General features: G+C 36.6%; 1 protein-coding gene across 8 annotated transcripts in view; it reads right to left on the bottom strand.

The window, feature by feature from the left end:
- CTBP1 (C-terminal binding protein 1) overlaps window positions 1–25,715 on the bottom strand; it is a 473,381-nt gene that overhangs the window by 303,302 nt on the left and 144,364 nt on the right. For all 8 annotated transcript variants that reach the window (XM_069071532.1, XM_069071498.1, XM_069071522.1 and 5 more), the window contains one exon: window positions 12,818–12,950. In XM_069071532.1, coding sequence (XP_068927633.1) covers window positions 12,818–12,875 — 58 coding nt within the window. In that variant the 5' untranslated portion in view covers window positions 12,876–12,950. Of the gene's footprint in view, window positions 1–12,817; window positions 12,951–25,715 lie in introns of those variants that run through there.

The following is a 25,715-nucleotide window of genomic DNA, read 5'->3' as shown; positions in this document are numbered from 1 at the left end:
CTCTGCATGAATTGTGTCACTATTTTTTTCTAGCTCTATAATGTAATCTTTGGTTAGTTTTACTGGTATGGCATTTAAAAAGTCAATTAATTTAGGTAGTATTGTCATCTTTACTATATTAGTTTAGCCTTGTTATTGTTGTTCAGTCATGTCCAACTCTTCATGACCCCATTGAACATAGCACCCCAATATGGTCCATAGGGTTTTCTAGGCAACAATACTGGAGTGGTTTGCCATTTCCTTCTTCAGTGGATTAAGGCAAACAAAGGTTAAGTGACCTGCCCAGGGTCACACAGCTAATAAATGTCTGAAGCTGGATTTGAACTGAGGTCTCCCTGACTCCAGGCCCAGTGTTCTATCCACTAGTGTGGCCTATCAATGAACAATTAATATTTTTCCAAATATTTAGATCTGTCTTTGTATAAAGTGCTTTGTAGCTGTGTTCATATAGTTCCTTTCTATGTTTCTTGGCAGACAGACTCCCACGTATTTCATATTTTATTATATACACATATTTATTTTTTACACATGTATATTTATATATACATATATACACATATATGTGTGTATAGCTATTTTAAGGGGAATTTATCTTTTTATCTCTTCATGCTAGATTTTGTTGGTATTATAAAGCAATGCTTATGATTTATGTGGGTTTATTTTATATTCTTAACTATGCTGAAGTTATTATTTTAATTAGTCTTTTAGTTATCTCTAAGGTTCTCTAAGTAAACCATCATATTTTATGCAAATAGCAACAATGTTGTTTCTTCTTTGCCTATGTTTATTCCTTTCAATTTCTTTTTCCTATCTCATTGCTATAGCTAGCATTTCTAGCACCATACTGAGTAATAATGGTGATGATGGACATTCATTCTTTACCCTCATCTTATTCAAAGGGCCTCTAGTTTATACCCATTTTATAGATAATGATTTTTGTTTTAGAGAGATACTACTTATCATCCTAAGGAAAGATCCATTTATTTCTTGTTTTCTAGTGGTTTTTCTTATCAGTAACGAGTGTTGTGTTGCATGAAATTCTTTTTCTTTATCTATTGATATAATCACATCATATTTGCTATCCTTATTATTACTATGGTCAATTATATTTATAATTTTATTAATATTGAACTGTATTTCTGGTATAAATACAAACTAGTCAGTATGCAATATTTGTAATATGTTGCTGTAGTCTCCTTGCTAATATTTTATTAATATTTTTCTACTAATATTCCTTAGAGTTATCAGTCTAAAATTTCCTCTGTTTTGACTCTCCCTAGTTCATTTATCTAAATCATATTTGTAGCATAGAAGAAATTTGGTAGGTGCCCTTATTTTTCTATTTTGTCAAACAGTTTACATAAAATTGTAATTAATTGTTCTTTAAATGTTTGATAGAATTCTTTTGTTAATTCATCTGGTCCTTTTTTCTTTGGGATTCATAGCTTGTTCAATTTTTCTTTTTTAAAACTGGGTTACTTAAGTCCTATATTTCTTACTCTGTTAATCTAGGCAATTATATTTATGTAAAAATAATATAAATTTAAGTATTTTTCCAAATTGTAAAACATTACATAAATGATATTAGTATTATTAAATATCCATCCATTTTTATTTAGATTGTCACATTTATTGACATATAATTTATCACTTTATATTTATGATATATGCATTTTTATATATGTACTTTTGTCCTTCATTAGAATATAAATTCCTTACAAGTAGGGATTGTTTTATTCCTTTCATTTGTATGCCTAGTATCTAGCACAGTACAATGAACAGTTTGGTTTTTTAAAAAAGGCAAAAAGAAATACTGAATGACCATAAAACCAGAATTGGGTAAATGGAAAAAGAGGCACAAAAGATCACTGAAGAAAATAATTCCATAAAATTAGAATTGGTCAAGTGGAAGCTAATGACTCCGTAAGTCATCAAGAAAAAATAAAACAAAGTCAAAAGGATGAAAAAATGGAAGAAAATATGAAATTTCACATAAAAAAGCAACTGACCTGGAAAATAGATTGAGGAGAAATAATTTAGGAAATATTAGACAACCTAAAAGCAACGATAAAAAAACTAGAAGTCATATTTCAAGAAATTATGAAGAAAAACTGCCCTGATATCTTAGAACCAGAGGATAAAACAGAAATGCAAAGAATCTGTCAATCATCTCCTGAAAGAGATCACAAACTGAAGACTCCCAAGAATATTATAGACAAATTCCAGATCACATCAAAGAAAAGACACTCCAAGCAGCCAGAAAAATACCATTCAAAATGCCAGGGAGCCACAGTCAGGATCATGCAAGATTTAGCAGCTTCCACATTAAAGAAGTGGAGAGTTTGGAATATGATATTCCAGAAGACAAAGGAACTAGGATTAAAACCAAGAATAACCTATCCAATGAAACTGAGTATAATCTCTTCAAGGGAAAAAATAAAAATTTAATGAAATAGAAGATTTTCACGGCATTCCCTATGAAAAGACCAGAGATGAATAGAAACTATAACTTTCAAATACAAGGCTTGAGAGAAGCATAGAAAGGTAAATATAAAAGAGAAATCATAAGCTATTCAATAAGGTTAAGCTCTTCATATTCCTCTATGAGAAAATGATACATGTAAATCCTAAGAACTTTATCATTATGAGAGCAGTTAGAAAGTCTACATAGACAAAGGACCTGAGTATGCAAGTAAATTATGTCGGAATGAGCTAAAAAAAATGAAGGGGTGACAAAGAGGAATACACTGGGAAAAAGAAGGGAAAGGAAGAATCGAGGAAATTTTCTCACATACAAGGAAAAGCTTTTTTACAATGGAAGGGAAAATAGAAGGGACAATGTTTGAATCTCTATCTTGTAGGAATTAGTTTAAAGAAGGAAAAAAAAAATATATATATATATATATATACACACACTCAGTTGGGCAAAGAAATCTATCTTACCTAACAGAGAAATAGGTAAGGGAAAAAAAGAAAGGGTGTTTGTGTGTGATAAAAGAGAAGGTAGATTAAGGGAGATAGTGGTCAGAAGCAAAACAGACCTTTGAAGAGGGACAAGGTAAAAAGAGAGAGAAGGATAAATAGAAGAAAAGAGGATAGAGGGAAATAGACAGTTAATAGGCATAACTGTGAATGTGAATAACATGAATTCACCCATAAAACAAAGGCATAAAGTAAAATGGATCAGAAACCAGAATCCAGCTATTTTGTTTATAAGAAACATTTTTAAACAGAAAGATACACAGAGTTAAAAAAAGTGGAGGGAGTATAATCTACTATGCTTCAGCTGAAGTAAAAATAGTAAGGGTAGCAATCACAAGCTCTGACAAAGAAAATACAGATCTGATTAAAACAGATAAGCCAGTAAATTGCATTTTGCTAAAAGGCAACATAGGCAATGAAGTAATATCAATGCTAACTATATATGTATTAAATGTCATAGTATCCAAATTCTTAAAAGTTAAATGATTGACAGTAGGAACTAAACAATAAAAATATACTACTACCGTGTTTCCCCGATAATAAGACACTGTCTTATTAATTTTTTGGAAAGAAAAACACCAGAGGGCTTATTTTCAGGGGAGGGCTTATGCTGTCCTGCCTCAGCTCTCCTCCGCGGCACTGCTCTCAATGGCGCCAGCAAGCAAATCACTGGGGAAGAACAGGATGACGCGCTCACTGCTGCAGCTCTGACTGGATGCAGCTCGGAGCGTGGCGTGCGTTTCACCCGGGGGGGGGAGGCGGTGCATACAGAGGGTACCGTAATGTAGTGTGTAGCGCAGGGGATCACCTTCACTACAGTAGCAATCTCAATAGGGCTTATTTTCGGGGGAGGGCTTATTTTAGAAGAATCTTACACAGTAAGGGGAGGGCTTATTTTCGGGATAGGTCTTATTATCGGGGAAACACGGTAGTGAGGAACCTCAATGTTGCCCTCAGAACTAGGTAAAACTAACCTAAAATAAATAAGAAAGAAGTTAAGGAGACAAATAGAATTTTAGAAAAGTTATATATAATAGACCTCTGGAGAAAATTAAATGGGAATAGAAAGGAGTGTATATCTTTTACTCAGTTGTACATAGAACCTTCATAAAAATTGCATGTATTTAGGGCATATAACCTCACAGACAAATTCAGAGAAGCAGAAATATTACCCTTATCCTTTTCAGACCATAATGCAATTTTTTAAAATGTAGTCAATGAAGACCCATAGAAGCATAGATTAAAAATTAATTAGAAACCAAATAATCTAATCCTGAAGAATGAGTGGGTCAGGAGCACCTAGGTGGCAAGTGGACAGAGCACTGGACCTGGAGTTGGGAGGACCTGAGTTAAAATTTGGCCTCAGACACTTACTAGCTGTGTGACTCTGGGAAAGTCGCTTATCCTCAACTGCCTCATTTGAAAAAAAATGAATGAGTGAGTCAAAGAATAAATCATAGAAACAATCAACTATTTCATTAAAGATAATGATAACAATGAGACAATAGACCACAGTTTGTGTAATGCAACCAAAGCAGACTTATGGGAAAATTTATATTTTTAAGCATGACAAAAGAGAGAAAAAACAGTTCAATGAACTGGGCATGAAACAAAAAGAAACTAGAAAAAAAATTGAAAATCCCCAATTAAACACCAAAAAGGGAATCCTGGGGGGCTCACTTTGAGAAGTGTTCTGTGATTTGATCAGATGAAACTCTGGAAAGCCATTGTCCAGAGCTCCCCCCCCCCCCCTTTGAAACCCAGATGTTGTTTGGTATGGATGTAATGGTTGGACAGTTTGGAAAGATGTCTACTTGATCTGTTTTTGACTTGATAATTCTGTCTGTATACTCTGAAGTTCGGGGTGCTGACCTCTTTCCCCTGAACAAGGTAAATGATACATATTTGATTGATTAAAGTAAGCTTGTTAACCCATTTTGAGTTGCTTTCCTTTATCAAAGCAGATCCAAGAACCTGTATTGGCAGCAAACCCTGAGGACGCTTGGGGTGCTTGCTGCTACAAAATGGCATCATGAACAGGATTTGAAGAGTAAAAGGAAAGTATGGGAGCTGGGATAATTGTTTCCCAGTTGTGGTAGCTGTGACTGTGGAGCCGGAGCAGGAGAGAAGAATGGCCTGCATGCAGACTTCTATGAGCTGGGAGCAGGAATGGTGAGCTGCCTGCATTGGGACCTGGGCAGAAGCCAGGAGCGGCTGCCGCCTGCGGGAAGAGAAGGAACCCAGGAGTTCGGAATTCAGCCACAGGAAAAGATAAGAACTGAGCAGCAAAGCAGGGGCACTGAATGTGTTTCCTTGCTGCATCCCTCAGTTTGGGACCCAGGGGGAGGGTGGACTTGTGACTATGGTGGGTGGGATGAAGTGCTGTGGACCCCCAAGGTCCCCACCTTGTTGCTTTTGTTGCCCAGCCCCCTCTCGGTTCTTGGAAGCAGGGGCTGGAGCTGTGTGGAGGGAAGGACACCCCTCCCCCCCCAAGAGAACTTTATTTGGACTCTTGTTTTGAATTGAAGTGGTAATGCAAAGTACTTTGTGTTTGTTTAAGGCCAAGTGGCCACTTTGGTAACTTTAGTTCTGTATCTTGAAAATGTGACCTAGGAGATGTTTGGTGCTAATTCAAAAGTAAATTGACTATGCTATGGGCATGAAAGTTCTTGGGGCTGAATGTAATAGAAATGCAAATTTAAAGATCTTCCCTGCCCCTAGGCTAGCCTAGGGTGGGAGGCTTGTTTTTCAGTAGATACTTTTTGATTGGCCAGTGGGTCCAGAAGGTTGTTACATTCTCTGAGTCAGGAGAAGGCTATATAAGCCCTGATGTGTAGCTTTGTTTTTGGGGCTCACTTTGAGAAGTGTTCTGTGATTTGATCAGATGAAACTCTGGAAAGCTGTTGTCCAGAGCCCCCTGGCTTTGAAACCCACATGTTGTTAGGTATGGATGTAATGGTTGGACAGTTTGGAGATCTGTTTTTGACTTGATAATTCTGTCTGTATACTCTGAAGTTGGGGGTGCTAACCTCTTTCCCCTGAACAAGGTAAACGATACATATTTGACTGATTAAAGTAAGCTTGTTAACCCACCCCCCCAAAAAAAGGAATCCTGAAAATCAAAGGAGAGATTAATAAAACTGAAAGCAAAAATTCTATCCACATCTAGAGAGAAAACTGATAAAATTCTGATTACAGATTTAAGGAACTCAAAATTTAAAAAAAAGTTAATAATTAAATAAGTTGAAATTAAAAAAAGAGAGAGAGACAACAAAAAAACCCTCAACAACTAAGGAGTCAAGGAACTGGAGATCATGGTGAGGACAAAGGACAGGTCACAAGGCACAGGGAGAATGACAACAGATTAAATGATCAGATACAGGAATTTCAGAGTTCATAAATATGGAAAGAGAGCCTTGTGGATGATGTCAAGATTAGGAATATTACTATCATTGTGGAGATTTTCACTGAATAAATAATGATTGAACTGAACTGAACTGAAGGATACTGAGATAAAAAAATTCCTTTGGTGTTTACCATACTACATATAGATGAAGGGGATTGACCTCAACATCTTTCAATCCAATTCCACAGGCATTTAATAAGTGCCTATCATGGACAAGATACCTAGCTAGTTGAGGTAGATATAAAGTCAAAACAGAAAGCACACTCTAATCTCAAGTTTATATTCTAAAGGGCAAATATAAATAGACATAGACAAGTAAGTGCAAGATACTGTAAGGAAGAAGAACAATAAAAATTTTGGATATGGCTGACTGAATAATATTGATGCTATATTAATTGCTTTTAAAAGAGTAAAATAACATACATAGATAGATAGATAGATAGATAGATAGATAGATAGATAGATAGATAGATAGATAGATTGATTCTTGGTAAATGATGGGAGTGGGGTGGGGGGAGAGGGGGAACAAAAGTGAAGGTAGAACTTTATCCCACTGGTAGAATAATAGGACTAAATCCAATTTTCTGATCACCTGGAAATTGTAATTTTCTTCATCCTCAGGATAAATATTTTAGAGTATGAGAATGAAATATAATTGAATATAGTTAATTTAGCATTTTCAGTCTCCAAATGTCCAATTAATTCTTTAGCTGTATAGAATCATAGTATATATTAGTCTAGACTGATCCTTAGAGATAATCTAGTTAAATCTCACCACTTTACAAATTAAAGAAATTTAGGCCCAGAGAAGTTACATAAACCAGATTGGAATCAGTACAGTAAATGGCAGCACTAGGTCTCAAACCCATGTCTCTCAAAGGCTTTTAGTACTGAAAAATACTGATAAAATAGAAAGGACTGATTTTTCAAGTAAAATGAAAACTGATTAGCTGACAGCTATATAAAACTTTATAGTTAACAAAACACTGGGGGAATGTTTTAAGTGAGATATGACTTTTATTAACTTGATAACAAAACATAAATAGAATACCAGCAACACAATAAAGCAACTACATTTTCAAAAAATAGAAATTTTAAAATGTTTTGTTTTTACATCCCATACACTTCTCAATGTAAGCTTCTTCTCCTTCTCCTTCTCCTAGAGATCCATACTTTATAGCAAAGAATAAAAAAGGGGGGAAACAGTTTAGCAAAATTAACCAACACATCAAAAAAAGATCTGATTAGGCGGCTAAGTGGTACAGTGAAACCAGCCCTGGAGTCAGGAGGACCTGAGTTCAAATCTGATCTCATACACTTAACATAAAACTAGCCATATGACCTTGGGCCAATTGCCCTGCCTTCCCCCCTCAAAAAAAAAAAAAAGGCCAAAAAAAAATCTGATATAATATGTAATATTCTAATCTACAGTGACAATTCCCTACCTCTGCAAAAAAAAAAGCAAGAGATGTTCTTCTCACATCTCTTCTTTGGGGCTCACAAACTTTGCAGCATTGTTTCAATTTTTTTTTTGTTATTTTATTTATGTTGCTTTTACAGTTATGTAATTTAATTTTTAAACAATTTAAAATTTAAAACAATTTTCTTGTTTTACTTTATTTTATATCAGTTCAGATATCTTCCTATGCTTCTATATATTAATAATATTGACAGTTTCTTACAGCAATGTATAATATTTGATTATATTACTGACATTGACTAGTTAGGCCATTCCTCCAATGGTGGCATCTACTTTGTTTCCCATTCTTTGCTGCTACAAAAAGAGTGTGCTCTCTCTTTATATGTGTGTACATATGTATAAGTATATAGGCATATATGTATGTATATGTGTGTCTTTTATGGTTACATTTACCTTTTTAAAAGGCTATAAAAGAAAATACCACATGAATTGAGGTTATGAAAATTAATTATAAAGGATTTTAAGTATGGCTTAAACTCTTATTTAATCGTAATCATGCCCCTACAACTCTAGTAAGATGTGGGGAGAGTAGATGATTGGAAATAAGAAAGACTTTCTCACTGTCCTAAGGTGTCACAGAAAGCACTTAGGACTGGCAGTAAGGAAACCTGTGTTCAAGTCCCAGCCCAGCCCATTATTTATCTGCTGTATGGCCTTGAACAAGTCATTTCACTTGGCTTCAATTTCCTCATTCATCAAATGGACTAAACAATCCCTAAATTGGCTGCCTTCCAACCTCTAGCAATCTATGAATCCAAAAGTGAATGCATTTCATTTTGTTACCAGGCATACTGTGTTATACTTTATTTTTAAAACAGCATGCTTCGTGAATTTGCATACCTTTCTTACTTACACACATGGGCCATACCAGCTCTAAATCCATGATTCTCTAATAATCCTGTATGATTCCATTTTATTGCATGTGCTGCCAGAGCAAGCACTGCCTGACATTCTTCCAGGTGCATGGCCCAATAGGGAATCCTTCTACTCTGGTCCCTTGCAGGAAATGGAAGAGTGGCCATGGGCAACATCAACTTAGGAAACTACTACATGAAACTGGACAGTTTTATTGTGAAAGTACACATCTTCCAATAAATATGTGTGGTTGAATCGAGTATCTAGTGCATCACAAATTACAACTGCATCAGCAGTGAAAAGCTAACATTCATTGTAGTAAAATACCTTTCAAATGACTCAGCACAACCAAGCCTGCTTCCAAGGCAGGCACCAGAGCTCACAGAGCAGCCAACACCATCCCAGCACTCTACCAGCTCATTTGAAGAGATATATCTGAAGGTCTACTAATATACTCAGGAATCACAAAAGAGTGTCCACAGAAAATGCAGATGCTTAAGAACAGATTCTATCAAAGATCCACCTAATTTCCTTTAGCACAATTTCAGCTGACATCATCTGTAGTATACAGATATTAAGAAGCACAATCTCCACATTTCAGTTTAATCAATAGAGGTTCAGTGCCTAACAGCTAATAATAATGGCTAACCATATAGCACCTACTATGTGCCAGGCCCCATGCTAAGCCCTTTACAAGTGTTATTTCATTTGATCCTCACAACAACCCTGGAGGGAAGGAGCTATTATTATCCTCATTTTACAGATGAGGAGACTGAGATAGGTAAAGGTTAAGTGACTTCCTCAAGGTCACACAGCTAGTGAGTATATACCCAGCTAGCTGCCTGAAATGGAAAAAAAAACAGTATAGTCACTGACTTCAAGAGTTTGTAATATAAGGATAACCAATATGTACATAAATAAGTATAATACACAGTAGACTATGTTGAGGCCCAGGAGAGATTGAGGCAACATTCTCTAAGAAAATGAGAGGAGGGAGAGATCAGGGAAGGTTTTATGGAAAAGGTGGCATGTGATCTGGGACTCAAAGGAAGAGAAAGAATTTCTACAGACTGATCAGAGAGGACCACATTTCAGGCATGGGTTATGGGCTAGGAAAAAATGGGCACAGGCAAGAGGAGATGGGACAATCCTAGGGAACATCAGGTGGTCCAGTTTGTCTGAAACCAACAAATATGTGAAGGAGAAGGGCAGTTGAGAAGATAAACTAGAGCTAGGCTGTGGAGGACTTCAAATTCCAGGCTGGGGAGTTCTATGGTCTTAAAGGCAAAAGAGAGTTCCTGAAGGTACACTACTCTCAGGACTAGGAACAGGCAAGGTCTGAGCATGTCAGGACCCTTCACACATGACAGCCGTAGATTCAGGATGGCTGCTTACAAAATCCATTCAGCCCTCCATGATTCTCCATACCTCACCTAACCAGGAAATTCTGACTGTGTGTATACAGTGAGTTTGTGTGTAAACATAAAAAAAAAAACATACATATAAAAGGAAGCACCTTGAAATGAAGGGTGCACCATAACAAAGGAATTATCTTGTATATTTAAGTTATGCTCAGAAAATCATACAGAATTGACATAGATGTATATATGTATATATCATGCATCTGTATGACCTAGAAATAAAGAATGATAGCTAACATTTATAGATATATACATATATATAAATATATAATATTTATAGGTTATATCTATATCTATAAATATATACTATTTATATGTTTACGAAGCACTTTTACAATTATCATCACATTGGATCTTCATAACAACCCTGTGGGTAGGTGCTCTTAGGATCTCCATTTCACAGATGAGGAAACCAAGGCAGGTAGCGCTTAAGTGACATGCTCAGGGTTATACAGCTAGGAAGTGTCTAAGGCTAGATCTGAACACAGGTTTCTTTGACTCTAGGCCCAGGGCTCTATCCACTGAGCCACCTAGTCACCTGATACTATATATGTCTATGCATGATATCTGTGTATGCACATGTGTATATGCATATATATATGATCATATAGAAATAGTATATGTGTGATACATGTGATACTATATCTTAGCATTCTGTAAAAGACAGTGAGAGAAGAAAGAGTTCATTTATCCACTCTAGCACAATTAGTAAATCCCCAAGGAAACAACTTAAATCTTCATATCCTGCCTTCTTGATTGGAACATGAGAAGCCCACTGTACACACTACTGGAAACTCCAGTTCTCCAACAGAGCTGCTCTGTTTCTCTACCCTTTTATATCCCCTGAAGGGAATGCAACATTTCAAGCCTTCCACTTTGCATGAAATTCTATAGGCAACTAGTGCCAGTTCAGAATATAAACAGAGAGCTTAAGACTTCAGCACAGAGCCTTGCACAAAGTAGGAACTCAAAACATATTTGTTGAATAGAACTGAATTTGACCTTATTCAGACTCGCAGACCTGTAGGCTGTGGGACACAGTAAATGAGTCCATGAGAGCCACTTAGGCATTACCTAGAGAGAATAATTGCCTCTTCCTTTCTTGTTCTCTGAGGGATCACTAAAATACTGTACCTCTGATGATTTTATAATTTAAACAATTCTGAGATCATGATGTAAGTAAAACTCTATAAGTAGAGTGATTTGAATAATAAAATGTATTACAAAAAATCTACAAGTTTTTTTTCTTATTCATATAAATCAATACTAGTTACATGTGAACACATATACTGAATATTTTACATACAAAATAAATACTGACAACCAACTAAGTGACTGGGCCAAAAAGGAAATGGAGTTTTTTAAACCTCATGAGAAATACACTTTAACCAAGACCACAGATTTTCTTTATAACTCCAAATGCAAAATGATAGGAGACAGTACATATGAACTCCCTTGTTTAGCGTTCATGTCAATTGGGGTAATAATTAGCCAGGAAAACAATTCCCTTTGGTTCCTTCTTGGTGTGACTACCTTCAATTTGATAGGACATGTCCCCTGAGGCCCTCCCTAGAGCACCATACAATAGAGTTACCTTTGAACATGTCTTCTTCTTACCTTAAGGAGGATCCTGAGAGACTGCATCTTAGTATCTGAGATAATGTCAGCATCAGAGTTAGCCTCTGACATACAGTAGCTCTGTGCCCCAGGAAAAACCATTTAACCTTTCTAAAACTATAAATTGTAACAAGTCAATTTGTATTGCTCCTCACTGGGCACTGGGAGCTCCCTAACCAATGAAATCACAAGTCTGGAGGAAAACAAAGAAAGGTGTTCCAATATTATTCCTTATGCACACCCAGTCACTGAATATTCCTCAAACCTAGCCCTGATGATGAGTCCTCCCAAAATGAAAATGATTTAGAACAAAAGATTTTTTGCTTATACAGAATCACTAGAATCTTCTATTAGAGAAAGTGAACTCTGAATATAAAAGGAAAATTTTAAGAATCTACCCACTTTACCTCAATGTATAGCAAAAATTGAACATAATAGATACACGTATGTACTTCTCACATATAAAAGAAAAAAATATATCAAGAAAGATACTTATAAAAATAAGATGAGATTCACTTGAAGTTACTGAACATCCCTCTAAGGGAGACCAGCATCCCAATTCACTGAAAGTGTTTTAAATCCTCAAATTAAGTATTCTAACCAGTATTTTGTTCTGGTAGCAAGAGATACTTCACATAGAGCTTTTGCTAGGAGTAAGTTCAATTCACAATAGGGATCCCTGTACTTTTTCTGCCCCAACTCTCCATCTAGATCAAGAAGGTAGCTTCAGACATACTCCCCATTGCAAACATGTGTGAAGTCCGAGACAAGCAGACAAGCGCCTGGGCAGCTAGTGCCTGATGTAACTCTGGGGAGCCATCAAGAGGAAAAATTATAGCACAGTGATAGTACACATTGCAGATGATGATCTTAGGGGTCCTTTCCTACTCCAAGCACAGGCAAAACCAATTGATGGTCTATTTTCCCAATTACCAAACTATGAAGGAATTGTCTTCCTTGAGATACCATAACCAGTGAGAAAATGCACACAGTACAGAGGTGCCCACAACAGTGACTTCCCCCAGTTGCAGCTCAGAAGCTGTTGCTGGGTCTGACCTTCAAATAGGCGGTCAAGGCGCTGCCGCTTCACTCTGTGTTTCTCTAGGAGAGCCATGAGCACAGGTTGTCCAGCTTCGCTCCCAATTCACCCAACACAGGAACAAACCCACTATAAACCTGGACTCTTCACCTGAAAAAGAAAGAAAAGATTTAAAATACAGGCTAATGATATATCTTGCCAAGTTTTATTTCAAAATCCCATTTTTATTTTGAAAGTGAGACACTTTAAATGTTTTCACATGAAATTGCTTTTATGAATAGACATGAGACCATCCTATACAGCCTGCCCTACAGTCCAACATTCTCTTGCAAGACTTGATTACTTGGTGGCATCTAACTTCCTCTTCTAATATACCCATATATATATATATATATACAGCTAGCCCCATAAATGTCCTATCAGATTATCTACTCTGTTATGGGAACATGCTTGCAAAACACTGAATAGAAATAAACTATTCTGGTAAAAAGAGAGTTCACATTGTGCATTTGTTGACATTTTCAAGGAAAATGCCCAAGACTCTCTCATATTCTTGTCTCTGAATCTCAGAGGTTAAGAGAAAGTTACAGGCAGGTTACACAGGAGAGAAGACAGTAAAATGCCTCCCTCAGATTATATTAACTCCATATCAGCCCAAAAGATACAGTTCCATGCTTAGCAAGCAAAGTTATCCCTCCATTTATATGCACAGTAACAGATTGTGCACAGAAGATCTTAAGAGTATAATTATCAACATGGGCCAAACTAACACTATAAATGACTTTCGAACCATGACCCAGTAAGTGGTCCATTTTTAACTTAAAGACTCAATTGTGCGTATTTAAAAATACACCATGATCATTCCTGTAATATTTGGAACCCAAGAGAAGGGGGGGAGGGGAAAGAAACCAAGATAATATCAGTCCCAATTAACAGAACCATCATTTGATCCCTATTTTCCCAACATAGGAATATAGCACTCCAAAGCTTACCAAAAGCTACATTCAAACCTAGCAGAGAACAGAGATCTCATTATCACAAGACTTCCTTCTTAGCAACCAGATAAGAGCACCACCATGCAATAAATACCTAAGTTCTAGTAAAGTTACTTATAATCATTTTTTTCCCTCAAAGACCTAATGTCATTATTTTCCCTTCTTAAGCCTGCTGAAGAACTGTGTGGTCATTTGTAATGTACAAATATTCCATAAATGGAAACATAGCCAGGGAGAAAATCTTGGAAGTAACCCCTCTCTTCAGCTCACAGGACTGCAGCCTTGTGCCCCAATTTAGAATACGTGGAGGAAAGTTACAATCAGTTGTTTTGTCATATGCAAATTAACAAGCTACTGGTCCTCATCAGCATCTGATTCTCTGGCATGGGAGGCAGGGCTCCAACTTCATAAGTTAGGATGGGTTTCTCTCATCTTTACTTGAAACTGTAATTCATTTTCCCATTAAAAATGGTTAACTATGGAGGGGTACAGTCAAAATGGTGGAGTAGAAGCAGGTCTTCCATGCGGCTCTGGCTTCTACCTCCCCCAATTCATGTAAAAGGGGACTCCTGAACAAACTTTGGAGCTACAGAACCCATAAAATGACACAGAGAAGCTAACCTCCCACTGAGGACAGCCCGGCAGGCTGGCAGGAATCGGCCAGCCCAGCACTCTGGGAGACAAGCCCAGGCCCACATGAACCAGAGGTTTTAGCCCCAGCTGAAGGGACTCCAGATCACCAGCAGCTGTGGCCGTTTCCAGAATTATCAACACATAGATGCAAAGGACAAAGTGAGAGGTCAGTGCAGCCTGGACTTTGGGACCCAGTTAGTGGGAGTGCGTTGGCTTTTGCCCCACAGCGAGAAGCCGATGAGGTGCTGGCACAGCCAGCCAGCACCACGTGGCAGCTTCAGCTCCTGGCCTGCAGAGTGTAGGGGGACCAAGCACCAGTCTGAGGGGTAATCACTCTTGCTTTAACCTGCTTGGATCTGGATTGCAGTCTAGGGTGGAGGTCCTGGGGTGTGTGTCCAGCTTGCCAGAGAGTGTGAAGACTTCAGCAAGGGCACCCAACTAATACCTCTGGCATCTGAGAAAGTCCCAGTGTCTGGTACGCAGCTCCCCTGTCTGGTAGCAGAGTCTTACTGTGGTAAGAATCCCAAAAGTCAAGTAATTGAATGGCAACATGCCCGGGCAAATGAGACAAAGCAAACAGAAGAACCCAACATTATATTCCTATTTTGGGGACAAAAAAGAGCAAAGCATGGAACAGGATGGAAGACAGTGAAGTCAGAACTCCTGCACCAAAAGCTTCAAAGGAAAATATGAACTGATTACAGGCCATAGAGGACCTTAAGAAGCAGATAAGAGAAGTGGAGGAAAAATTGGAAAGAGAAATGTGAACGATGCAAGAAAATTATGAAATGAGAGTCAACAGCCTGACTGAGGAAAATAACACTTTAAAAAACAGAATAACTCAAATGGCAAAAAAAGCTCAAAAAGGCAATGAGGAGAAGAATGCCTTAAAAAGCCAAATTTGCCAGATGGAAAAAGAATTTCAAAAGCTCAATGAGGAGAATCATTGCTTCAGAATTAGATTGGAGCAAATGGAAGCTAATGACTTTATGAGAAATCAAGATGCTGTTAAACATATCCAAACAAATGAAAGAATAGAAGGCAATGTGAAATATCTCATGGGAAAAACCACTGACCTGGAAAATAGATCCAGGAGAGATAATTTTAAAATTATTGGACTATATGAAAGCCATGATCAAAGAAAGAACCTAGAAATCATCCTCTAAGAAATCCTCAAGGAAAACTGCCCCGATGTTTTAGAACCAGGGGGCAAAATACAGGTTGGAAGAATCCACTGATCACCTCCTGAAAACGATACCAAAAAGAAAACTCCTAGGAATATTATAGCCAGGTTCCGGAATTCCCAGATCAAGGAGAGAATATAACAAGCAGCCAGGAAGAAACAATTTGAATATTGTGGAAACACAATCAGGATAACCCAGGATCTGGCAGCTTCTACATTGAGGGACTGAAGGGCTTGGAATGTGATATTCCGGAGGTCAAAGGAGCTGGGATTAAAACCAAGAATCATCTACCCAACAAAACTGAGTACCATGTTTCAGGGGAAAATATACTCATTCAGTGGAATAGAGGACTTTCAAGCATTCTTGATGAAAAAACCAAAGTTGAATAGAAAATTTGACATTCAGATACAAGAAGTAAGAGAAGCATGAGAAGGTAAACAGGTAAAAGAAATCACAAGGAACTTGTCAAAGTTGAACTATTAACATTCCTACATGGAAAAAACAATAATTGTAACTGATTAAACTTTTCTCAGTATGAAAATAGTTGAAGGGAATATATATATATATATATGTGTGTGTGTGTGTGTGTGTGTCTGGGTATATGGGCATATAAATACATATGTGAATGTGTTTATATATGTTTACTGGTATACACAGATAGAGGGCACAAGACCAATTTAATAGGAAGGGATGATATTTAAAAGGTGAAATTAAGAGGTGAGAGAGAAATATAATGAGAGGAGATGGGGAGAGACAGAATGGGGTAAACTGTCTCATATAGAAGAGGCAGGGGAAAGTGGTTACAATGGAGGGGAAGAATAGAAAGGCAAAAGGGAATGGGTCAACCTTATTCTCATTGAATTTGGCTTGGGGAGAATGAAATACACACTAAATAGGGTATCTCACTCTACATGAGAGTAGGGAGGAAGAGGATGAGAGGGGGGATGATGGAAGGGAGGGCAAGCTGGAGGGGAGGGAAGTTGGAAGCACCCACTTTTGAAAAGGGATGGGGTCAAAGTAGAGAATAGAACAAGTGGGAGGTAGGATAGGAAGGAGGGAAATAAAGTCAGTCTTTTACAATATTTTTACAATATCTATGTTGATGTTTTGCATTAGCTACACATGTACAACCTATACTGAACTGCTTATCTTCCCAGTAAGGGTGGGTGACAAGGGAGGAAGGGAATGAATCTGGAATTAAAAGTTTTAAAGTCAAATGTTTAAAATATATATATATATATATATATATATATATATATATATACTATTATTTTTTTTAAAAATGGTTAACTATGCTATAGGTACATTAAATATTTTGCACATATTTCCCTGGTAATGAAAAAACATAGGTCTAATATTGATAAATGTGAAAGTTTATTCTGCCCATTATCTATATCTTTCCAGTGCCACCTGTGTTGAGTCTTGGAGGATAAAAGAGAGTATACAAGAGATGGTGACTGAACAATAAGAATGGTAAAGGAGAGGTCTATTCAGGCATGGAGGCTGATACCAACAAAGGGACATGGTGAAATCTGAATAGAGGAACAAGAGTAGTTCAGTTTGACTGAAACATAGAGCAAAGTTGTAAAGGTCATCTGGAGTCAAACTATGGAAGGCTTTGGAGACTGAGATCAACAGTTTACATTCTTTGTTAGGCAAACTGACAATTTCTGAGCGGAGTAACATAAATGGAGCAGAACACTTGGGAAGCTGAATTGGGCAGCAAAGTTGAGCTAATGCAAAAGGTTCTTACCTCCTACATGACCACTTGCTACTACTGGCCACTCCCTCTTCCCTGGGCTTTGCTGACATTGTCTTCTTCTAGTTCTTGCCTCTTTTCTCTGACCTCTTTTTCCTAAACCCAAATGATTGCTTTCCAAGGTTCTGACGTTGTCTCTTTCCTACTCTTTCTCTATATAACCACAATGTTGGCAAATGCTGTCACTTCACCACTTGATAGGTGATTGATTGCCTCTGCAGATGATTTCTAGATCCACATACATCTCTCATATTTGTAAATGTTTTCTGCTTTGACACATCGTATGTGTGACGACTAACTTTGATAGACTGGGCTCCTTTCAGCAATAAAAGCTTTGACGACAACTACAAAAGACTCATGATGGAAAGGGATATATCCACATCCAGAGAAAAAAATACAGAGTTTGTAGACTAAAGCAAACTATTTGCTCTTATGTTTGTGTTTTGTTTTGTTTTATCCCTTCTTTCTCATTGTTCAGCCCGTTGGTTATAATCCTTTACAACATAACTAACATTCAACGTGAAGGTATTTGTAGAACCTATATTCGATTACATGCCACTATGGAGGTGAGGGGAGAGGAGAGAAGGGGGGTGGGAATTTGAAACAAGAGATTGTGGAACTGAATGTTGTAAACTAAAAGTAAATAAACAAATTAAAAAAAAGAAAACTGCAAATGGGTTCATGGAGAGTTGGACATGACTGAAACAATACCATTACTTTCGACTTAATCATAATTTGGTGCTATTACTAATTAATAAATGTATCTATCATATTTTCAGATTTTTTAACTAGACATCAACTAGACTGAATTCAGCAAATATACTGAGTCTTTACTGAGTGAAGAGCATGGTACTGGATACCAGGGGAAAATTAAAGTTTAAAGAAGTCATGATCTCTCTCGATGAAGTTCACAGTATAAGATATAAGAAAAAAAAACATAGATAAATATAATGCATAATGTTGCATGATCATTGTAAAATGAACACATAATAAATTATTATATGAAGATTGAGAAAAAAATGTTTTCTGCTTTAAGATAACCCCCTGGAGTCTTAGTTTTGTTTTGGACATGTTGCATTTATCTTATCCTCTCCCTAAAGTAACCATTTTTCTCCTTTTGACTTCTCTTTATGCCAGATGTACCATTATTCTGCAAACTTCAGGGTTATCTCTGACTAGTCAGTCAGTCAATAAGCATTTATTAAGCACCTACTATGTGCTAGGCACTGTGTGAAGTGCTGGGAATAAGACAATCCTTGCTCATAAGGAGATCATAGACAAGTGGGGGAGACAACATGAAAATAACTATGTATGAGTAGCATATACACAGGATAGATTGGAGTTGATCAATAGAGGTAAGGCACTAGCATTAAGGAGAACTAGAAAAAGCTAGGACTTGAAGAAAGCTAGGGGATTTGAGAGGCAGAGATGAAGAGAAAGAGAATTCTAGACACAGAAGCTGGCAAAAATTCCTGGAGTCAGGAGGTTTGTTTAGGAACAGTAAGGAGACTGATGTCAATGGATCACAGAGTATAGAGGGGTAAGTAAGATGTAAAAAAATATTGGAGAGGTAGGAGGGGGTCTTGTAGTGAAGGATGTTAGATTCAAAAGAGAGGATTTTCTATTTGATCCTGGAGGTGATAGGGAGTGACTGGAGTTTATTGAATTGGAGTGTGACATGATCAGATATACTTTAAGAAGATTAATTTGACAGCTGAATGAAGGATAGACTAGAGTGGAGAGAGATTTGTGGCAGTGAGACCAATCAGCAGGTTACTACAATAGTCCAAGAGTAAGGAGATGGACCCTCACTTCCCACATCCAATTTGTTGCCTTCACAATTTTTCTCAAAGATGTCTGCCTCCTCCTAGTCTCATTACCACCAGTTTAGTATGGGCCCTCATCAACACCCACCTGAACTCCTAAAATTGCCTCCTATTAGGTCTTTCTACCATTGGTCTCTTCATTCTAATGTCAGAATCATTATCTTTGTGCACACATCTGATCACGTTAATGTTCTACTCAAAATCTTTCAACAGCTCCATATTCCCTGTTACCTCAAGTCCAATTCACTTTTACCTGTTGAAATCAAACCCAACTTTTAAGATCTAGTTTAAATGCTACCTCCCCAGTGAAACCTTTCTTGATCACCCCTAGTCAAAAAGGAATGCTCTTCCCCCACTTGATTTCACATAGCATTTTGTTTGTACCTTTCTTATGCTCTCGTAATGTCCTATTTTGTATTCTAGGTATCGAGAATGAGTTTTATCCTCTCTATTAGAATGTGAACTCAATAAGGAAAGGGCTATATATTATTTATCTCAGTACCTACATGAAGTCCTACTATAATGCCTCATTGGAGCAAACTCTGGAAGGTTCAACCATGCTAGCAGGGCTTTGTGGGCAATCCCAACAACAGACTGAATTGGCTTTCCAAGTTTCATCCTATGTGGGGAGAGGTTTACACTAGTAGGTTGGCCACTTGGTTATGTAATCGCTGGCCTGGAAACCCATGAAAAAATGAAAAACATATAAAGGTCCTTTGTCCTGTGCAGTCTCCTTCCAGTTCTGCAATGACAATGACATAATGGTAAATAAAAAAAAGGGGGGGGGGGCAGAAGGTACTAAGAATCATACAGTTCTTAGCTCTCTTTAGTTACTAGTACTCTAAAGGTGAGATTTTTGTCCAGTGATAAACTAATGAATCTGCTAAAGGAATCAAATCAGACCAACCTTGTCACCATCACTATATATGAAGCCAGAAGAAAGATTAAGTGTAATTACATGGAAGGATGATTAACAACTATTCCTTGGAAAGGCAAATGAATGAGTTAATGGAGTTGGCTTCATTATACACACAAAGATATCAAGAAACATCATTTCATAGTATATTTGGTCAATTCATATTATTGTACTCAAAATAAGTATTTTGCAAAAAAGATCACCATGAAAATACCTGTAGACTCTGCTTTAACAACACTTGCAGAAAATGAAGTAGAGAAATTCTACAAAGAATTTGATAAGACTCTCCAAATTAAATCAGTATAGATTTTGTGACTTTAATGGAAAACTAAGAATGGGTGAGGGCTGATATTTTAGAAAATAAAGGTCAAAGAAGAAGGAATGAGAAGTCCTACAACTTACAGAATTCCAAGAAGTCTCACATATTTACATAAATAAATACATGGACATGGCAAGCACCAAATAATGTCACAAAAATAAAACTGATCATATTTCAACAGGAAAAGATTTATTATTGATCTATAAACTATCTCCAAATCCACACCAATTTATATGATCAACTATTAGAATTAACATTACATTAGGAAAAAAAGAAATAATGAAATTAAGATGGGCATGCAACTAAAAGTATTATATATTGATCAAAATGGGTTAAAAAGCAAAAATTATAACTGTCAATATAATAATTTTTATGCATAAATTTAACCAATACAAGTCAATTGCCATAACAAAGAGACCAAAAGAACCTACAAAAATCTTAGTAAGTAAATACTTGACATACCAAGCAGAAAGGTAAATCAAAAGCAAAAACTAATTAGAATATCCACTTATTTGTAAGATAAATAATGTCATCTCATAAAAGGGAGAAGAAAAGGGTAAAACCAACTTAAAATTTAGTTAAAGCCCTAATTAAGCAAAGTTATTCCAAAAGCATTTTAAAAAATGAAAATGGAAAGAAGACAATAGACAGTGGAAAAATGGAAAAGATCTGCAAAGATTTTTATAATCAACTTTTTTTTCCATTTTTCAAATGCTTTATTAACTTCTGATTTACATCATTCATTTCCGCCAGATTTTGAGTTACAAATTTTCTCCCCATTTTTCCCCTACCCACTGCCCCAAAATAGCAGTCCCACAGGATATCCCCTCCTCCAATCTGCTCTCTCCCGTATTTCCTCCCACACCCCTTTCGACTTTTCTGGTAGGGCATGGTGCATCTCTATGCCCCAGTACCTGTATATCTTATTTCCCAATTACGTGTAAAATACTATTAATAATAGTATAATTATAAAATATATATTTTTTTAAACATTTTATTTTAAAACTTTGAATTCCAGATTCATTCCCTTCCTCCCTTGTCTCCCACCCTTACTGGGAAGATAAGCAGTTCAGTATAGGTTGTACATATGTAGATAGTGCAAAACATTAACATAGTAGATATATTGTAAAAGACTGACTATATTTCCCTCCCTCCTATCCCACCTCCCACTTGTCCTATTCTCTACTTTGATCCTATCACTTTTCAAAAGTGGGTGCTTCCAACTTCCCTCCCCCCCAGCCTGCCCTCCCTTCCATCAGCCCCCTTTCATCCCTTTCCCCACTACTCTCCTGTAGTGTGAAATACACTATTTAGTGTGTATGTCATTCCCTCCCCGAGCCAAATTCAATGAGAATAAGGTTGACCCATTCCCTTTTGCCTTCCTATTCTTCCCCTCCATTGTAACCATTTTCCCTTGCCTCTTCTATATGAGATAGTTTACCCCATTCTGTCTCTCCCCATCTCCTCTCATTATATTTCTCTCTCACCTCTTAATTTCACCTTTTAAGTATCATCCCTTCCTATTAAATTGGTTCTGTGCCCTCTATCTTTGTATACCTGTAAATATATACACACATTCATATATGTATTCATATGCCCATATACCCTCATATATAGACATATATATTCCCTTCAACTATTTTCATACTGAGAAAAGTTTCATCAGTTACAATAATTGTTTTTCCATGTAGGAATGTTAATGGTTCAACTTTGATAAGTTCCTTATGATTTCTTTTCCCTGTTTACCTTCTCATGCTTCTCTTGCTTCTTGTATCTGAATGTCAAATTTTCTGTTCAACTCTGGTTTTTTCATCAAGAATGCTTGAAAGTCCTCTATTCCACTGAATGACCATATTTTCCCCTGAAACATGATAGTCAGTCAACTTTTTCTTTTAACCATCAAGGACACAGTTACACTTGGACACATAGTTACAAGAATAATCATTATAGGGGCAGCTAGGTGGTGCAGTGAATAGAGCACCGGCCCTGGAGTCAGGAGGACCTGAGTTCAAATATGACCTCAGACACTTAACACAAAAACCTAGCCATATGACCTTTGGCAAGTCACTCTACCCCAATTGCCCTATATCCCCTCCTCCAGAAAGTAAAAAAAAAAAAAAGAATAATCATTATACTTGGGCTCTAAATCACAGTTCAAGATGTGCTCACAAGGGAGGTGTAAATGACATCAAAGAGGACAAACATGAGGAAAGTAGCTGGGTAAGACCAAGTATACAAAAAAGAGGTTTGTGCTGGATGTGATTAAAAAAAAATTATGAGGATGCTGCAGGAGACACCAAAGTTGAAGAAAAAAAATTTGAACTTTATGGCCCCTCCCCCCAAAAGTGGAGAGACCAAGAATACCTCAACTACTACCAAACTATCCATCTATATCCCTACTTGTCCATCTAGATAAAAATTTTATAGCCATTCCCATCAGGGGCATTAACAGGTAGACTTTCTTAAGTGGTATTTCACAGTAGACAGTATCTTTATGATTACACAAATGACTGAAAAATGTAAAAAATACAAGATACCACTGTGCTTATCACAGTTATTGATAATTTTTAATAATCATTTGATTTAATAGAACAAAGTACAATCTTTTTTTCTCCTGTCAAAAATATAATCTTGTGTGTATGTATGTGTGTGTGAATGTTTTGTTACAGGGAATTTGTTTTATTTTCCAATGTGAGTGAGAAAAAATAAATTTCTGTCAAAACTTCAATTTTTAGATTTTCCTTTTTTTTTTTCTTTTTGGAGAGGGGAAGGTAGGGTAATTGGGGTTAAGTGACTTGCCCAAGGTCACACGGCTAGTTTTGTGTTGTCTGAGGCCAGATTTGGATTCAGGTCCTCCTGACTCCAGGGTCCGGTGCTCTATTCACTGCACCACCTAGCTGCCCCAAAACTTCAATTTTTAAATAAAGTTAGCTAGAAATAGTAGGCAAGAGAGCTGGGATTTGTACCCAGGTCTTCTGATGTCAAATATAGTGTTTTTTCTACTGTATTATGTTGTCTATAATGATCACACAAATGATTCATTCAAATATGTATATGGCTTGTGTTACTTGCTAAGAAGATATAAAATTAAGGTTGGGTCCATCCTTACTCTCATGGTGTTAGACAAACTGTCCTCTAACTGGGACAACACAATACATTATGATACATTGAATCTTCTTAGTTGGTTATTGGCACAAATCTGTATACTTATAATCAGAAAATCTAAAAAGAGTACTGGCTACATACAGCAAAACCACAAATCGTGTAACTCAAAAAGTCCTTTTCTCTGACTGTTTTTTTCTAGGTCTCAGAGGTTCTTCTTGATGCTAGACAATCAGCAGTAAGACTTTTGGATTTATGCATGTACAAGGATGACTGAAGAATCACCACTTCTAAAATGAATGACAAGTAGTGAAAAAATGCCATTTAAGCAATAACCTACAAAAGATTCTCCCTAAAGCTATTACTTAGAAGCTTCCTACCTGGCCATGGGATGCCGGTATCATACATTTAGAGTTGGAATAGACCTTAGAGGTCATCTAACCCAGCCTCCTCATTTTATAAGGAGGAAATGAAAGCCCAGAGAAGTTAAAACATTTGTCCAATGTCTCATAGATTCTAAGAAATACAGTTTGAATCCCAGTGTTCACATTGTTTTTCTATTACAATGAAAGTAAAACATTGGTTTTTCATTATGGATAATAAGTTGTTATGTAATAAGTCCCTCTGATGAACTCTTGAGTGTTCATTCTTACCATGCCAGCTTCTATATGAAACTCTGCCAGACGATGAAAACAATAACAAAACTAACACATATGAGAAATATTGAAGGCAAAGCAAAAAACTTATAATTATGAGAACACCAATTATAGCAATAACTAAACCACAACATGAATAATTTGGAGAAATAACAAAGCATGCTATTTTATGATGCTAGATTTCATTCTACCAAAAAGACTGAACTGAATTAACAATCATCATAGTTTAGTGATAAGTGTAGAATACTGATGAGACACCTTAAATAAACATAAAGTGACACCTTAAATACTTAGGGAATTCAGTCATTTGAACAGCTAAATATTAAGGAAAAAGAATAAAAAGAGATCCCCAAATAGATGTCAAAGTCTATGCTGTAAAGCAGCCCCTATACAATTTTTAAGAAGGTTCCTTGGGTCCCCAAACCAAGTTTCTTTACTCTTTATCTACACATAATTATAATAGCCTTGGATACACAGTTTTCCATTCCATAGTCAATTAGATGAAGTAAACTGGAAGAGGTTGGCTAGAGAGAATCATATTGCCAGTAAAAAAAAGTGAAAGTTGACTGAGAAAAGTAACAAGAAACTATAAAATGCCAATGTGAGAATTAAAAAAAAGTAACAGACTGAGACAGTTTAGAATAGGGCCAAACAGCTCTACATGACCCAAAAGGTTTCATGGGCATCAGTTTATAGAGCACAGTACCAGTATTAATGGGAATTATTCCAAAATATGACTTACACCTCCATTGGCTCTGGGTTTTGAGGCAGTGGTCAATAAGAGCCTCTTCTGACTAGGTTTCATTTTTGATGATAGGGATTGATTTTTTCATATTAAAATTCACTTGCATGGCTAGATACTTTGATCAAAGTAACTGAAAAATCAATTAGTAACGAATAATTATTATTTATAAGGGCCATATCCTCTAGGATATGCACAGGGATTTTTAACAAATAATTAGGTATATTAAATCATACTGCTCTCACCAAAAATATTTGCTGCTGTACCACATTATTTTTAATTTCTTTCTTTGTGTATATCTTATGACATCCACAATACACTCATATATAATTTATAAATGAATACACACATACATGTCTTTAGGGTACATGCTCAAAAGTGTTTGACCGATGAGGTATGTGATCAATAGTAACACTACGATCAAAGTGAAAACCGGCCACCCCCTGGGTCTACCCTTCAACATCTCTTTGCTGGACCATCATCATTTCTTGACTCTCCAATTCATACTTCATATAGCTCCCAAAGTGATAGTACTGAAACATAGGTCTAAACATGGAACTCTCCTGATAAGAAAAAAAAAATTTTTAAAGGAAACAAAATCTTTTGTTCATATCGAAAGCCCTTTACAACCTTGCTCTCCTTACATATTCTACATTCCAATCAAATTGGCCAATTTGATATTTCTCATGCACATTATCTTCTTTTTCTAAGACTTTGCACAGATTATAAACTTTCACCCCATGAATGGATTGTCTTCTCCCCTCACCTCCACTTCTTAGACTC

This window comes from Petaurus breviceps, unplaced genomic scaffold, assembly GCF_028583685.1.
Source record: "Petaurus breviceps papuanus isolate PSGF00001 unplaced genomic scaffold, PetGlider_PUasm1.0 140, whole genome shotgun sequence".
Classification (NCBI taxonomy): Eukaryota; Metazoa; Chordata; class Mammalia; order Diprotodontia; family Petauridae; genus Petaurus; species Petaurus breviceps.
The sequence above is the reverse complement of the archived record's forward strand: the minus strand, read 5'-3'. Positions and strand labels throughout refer to the sequence as shown.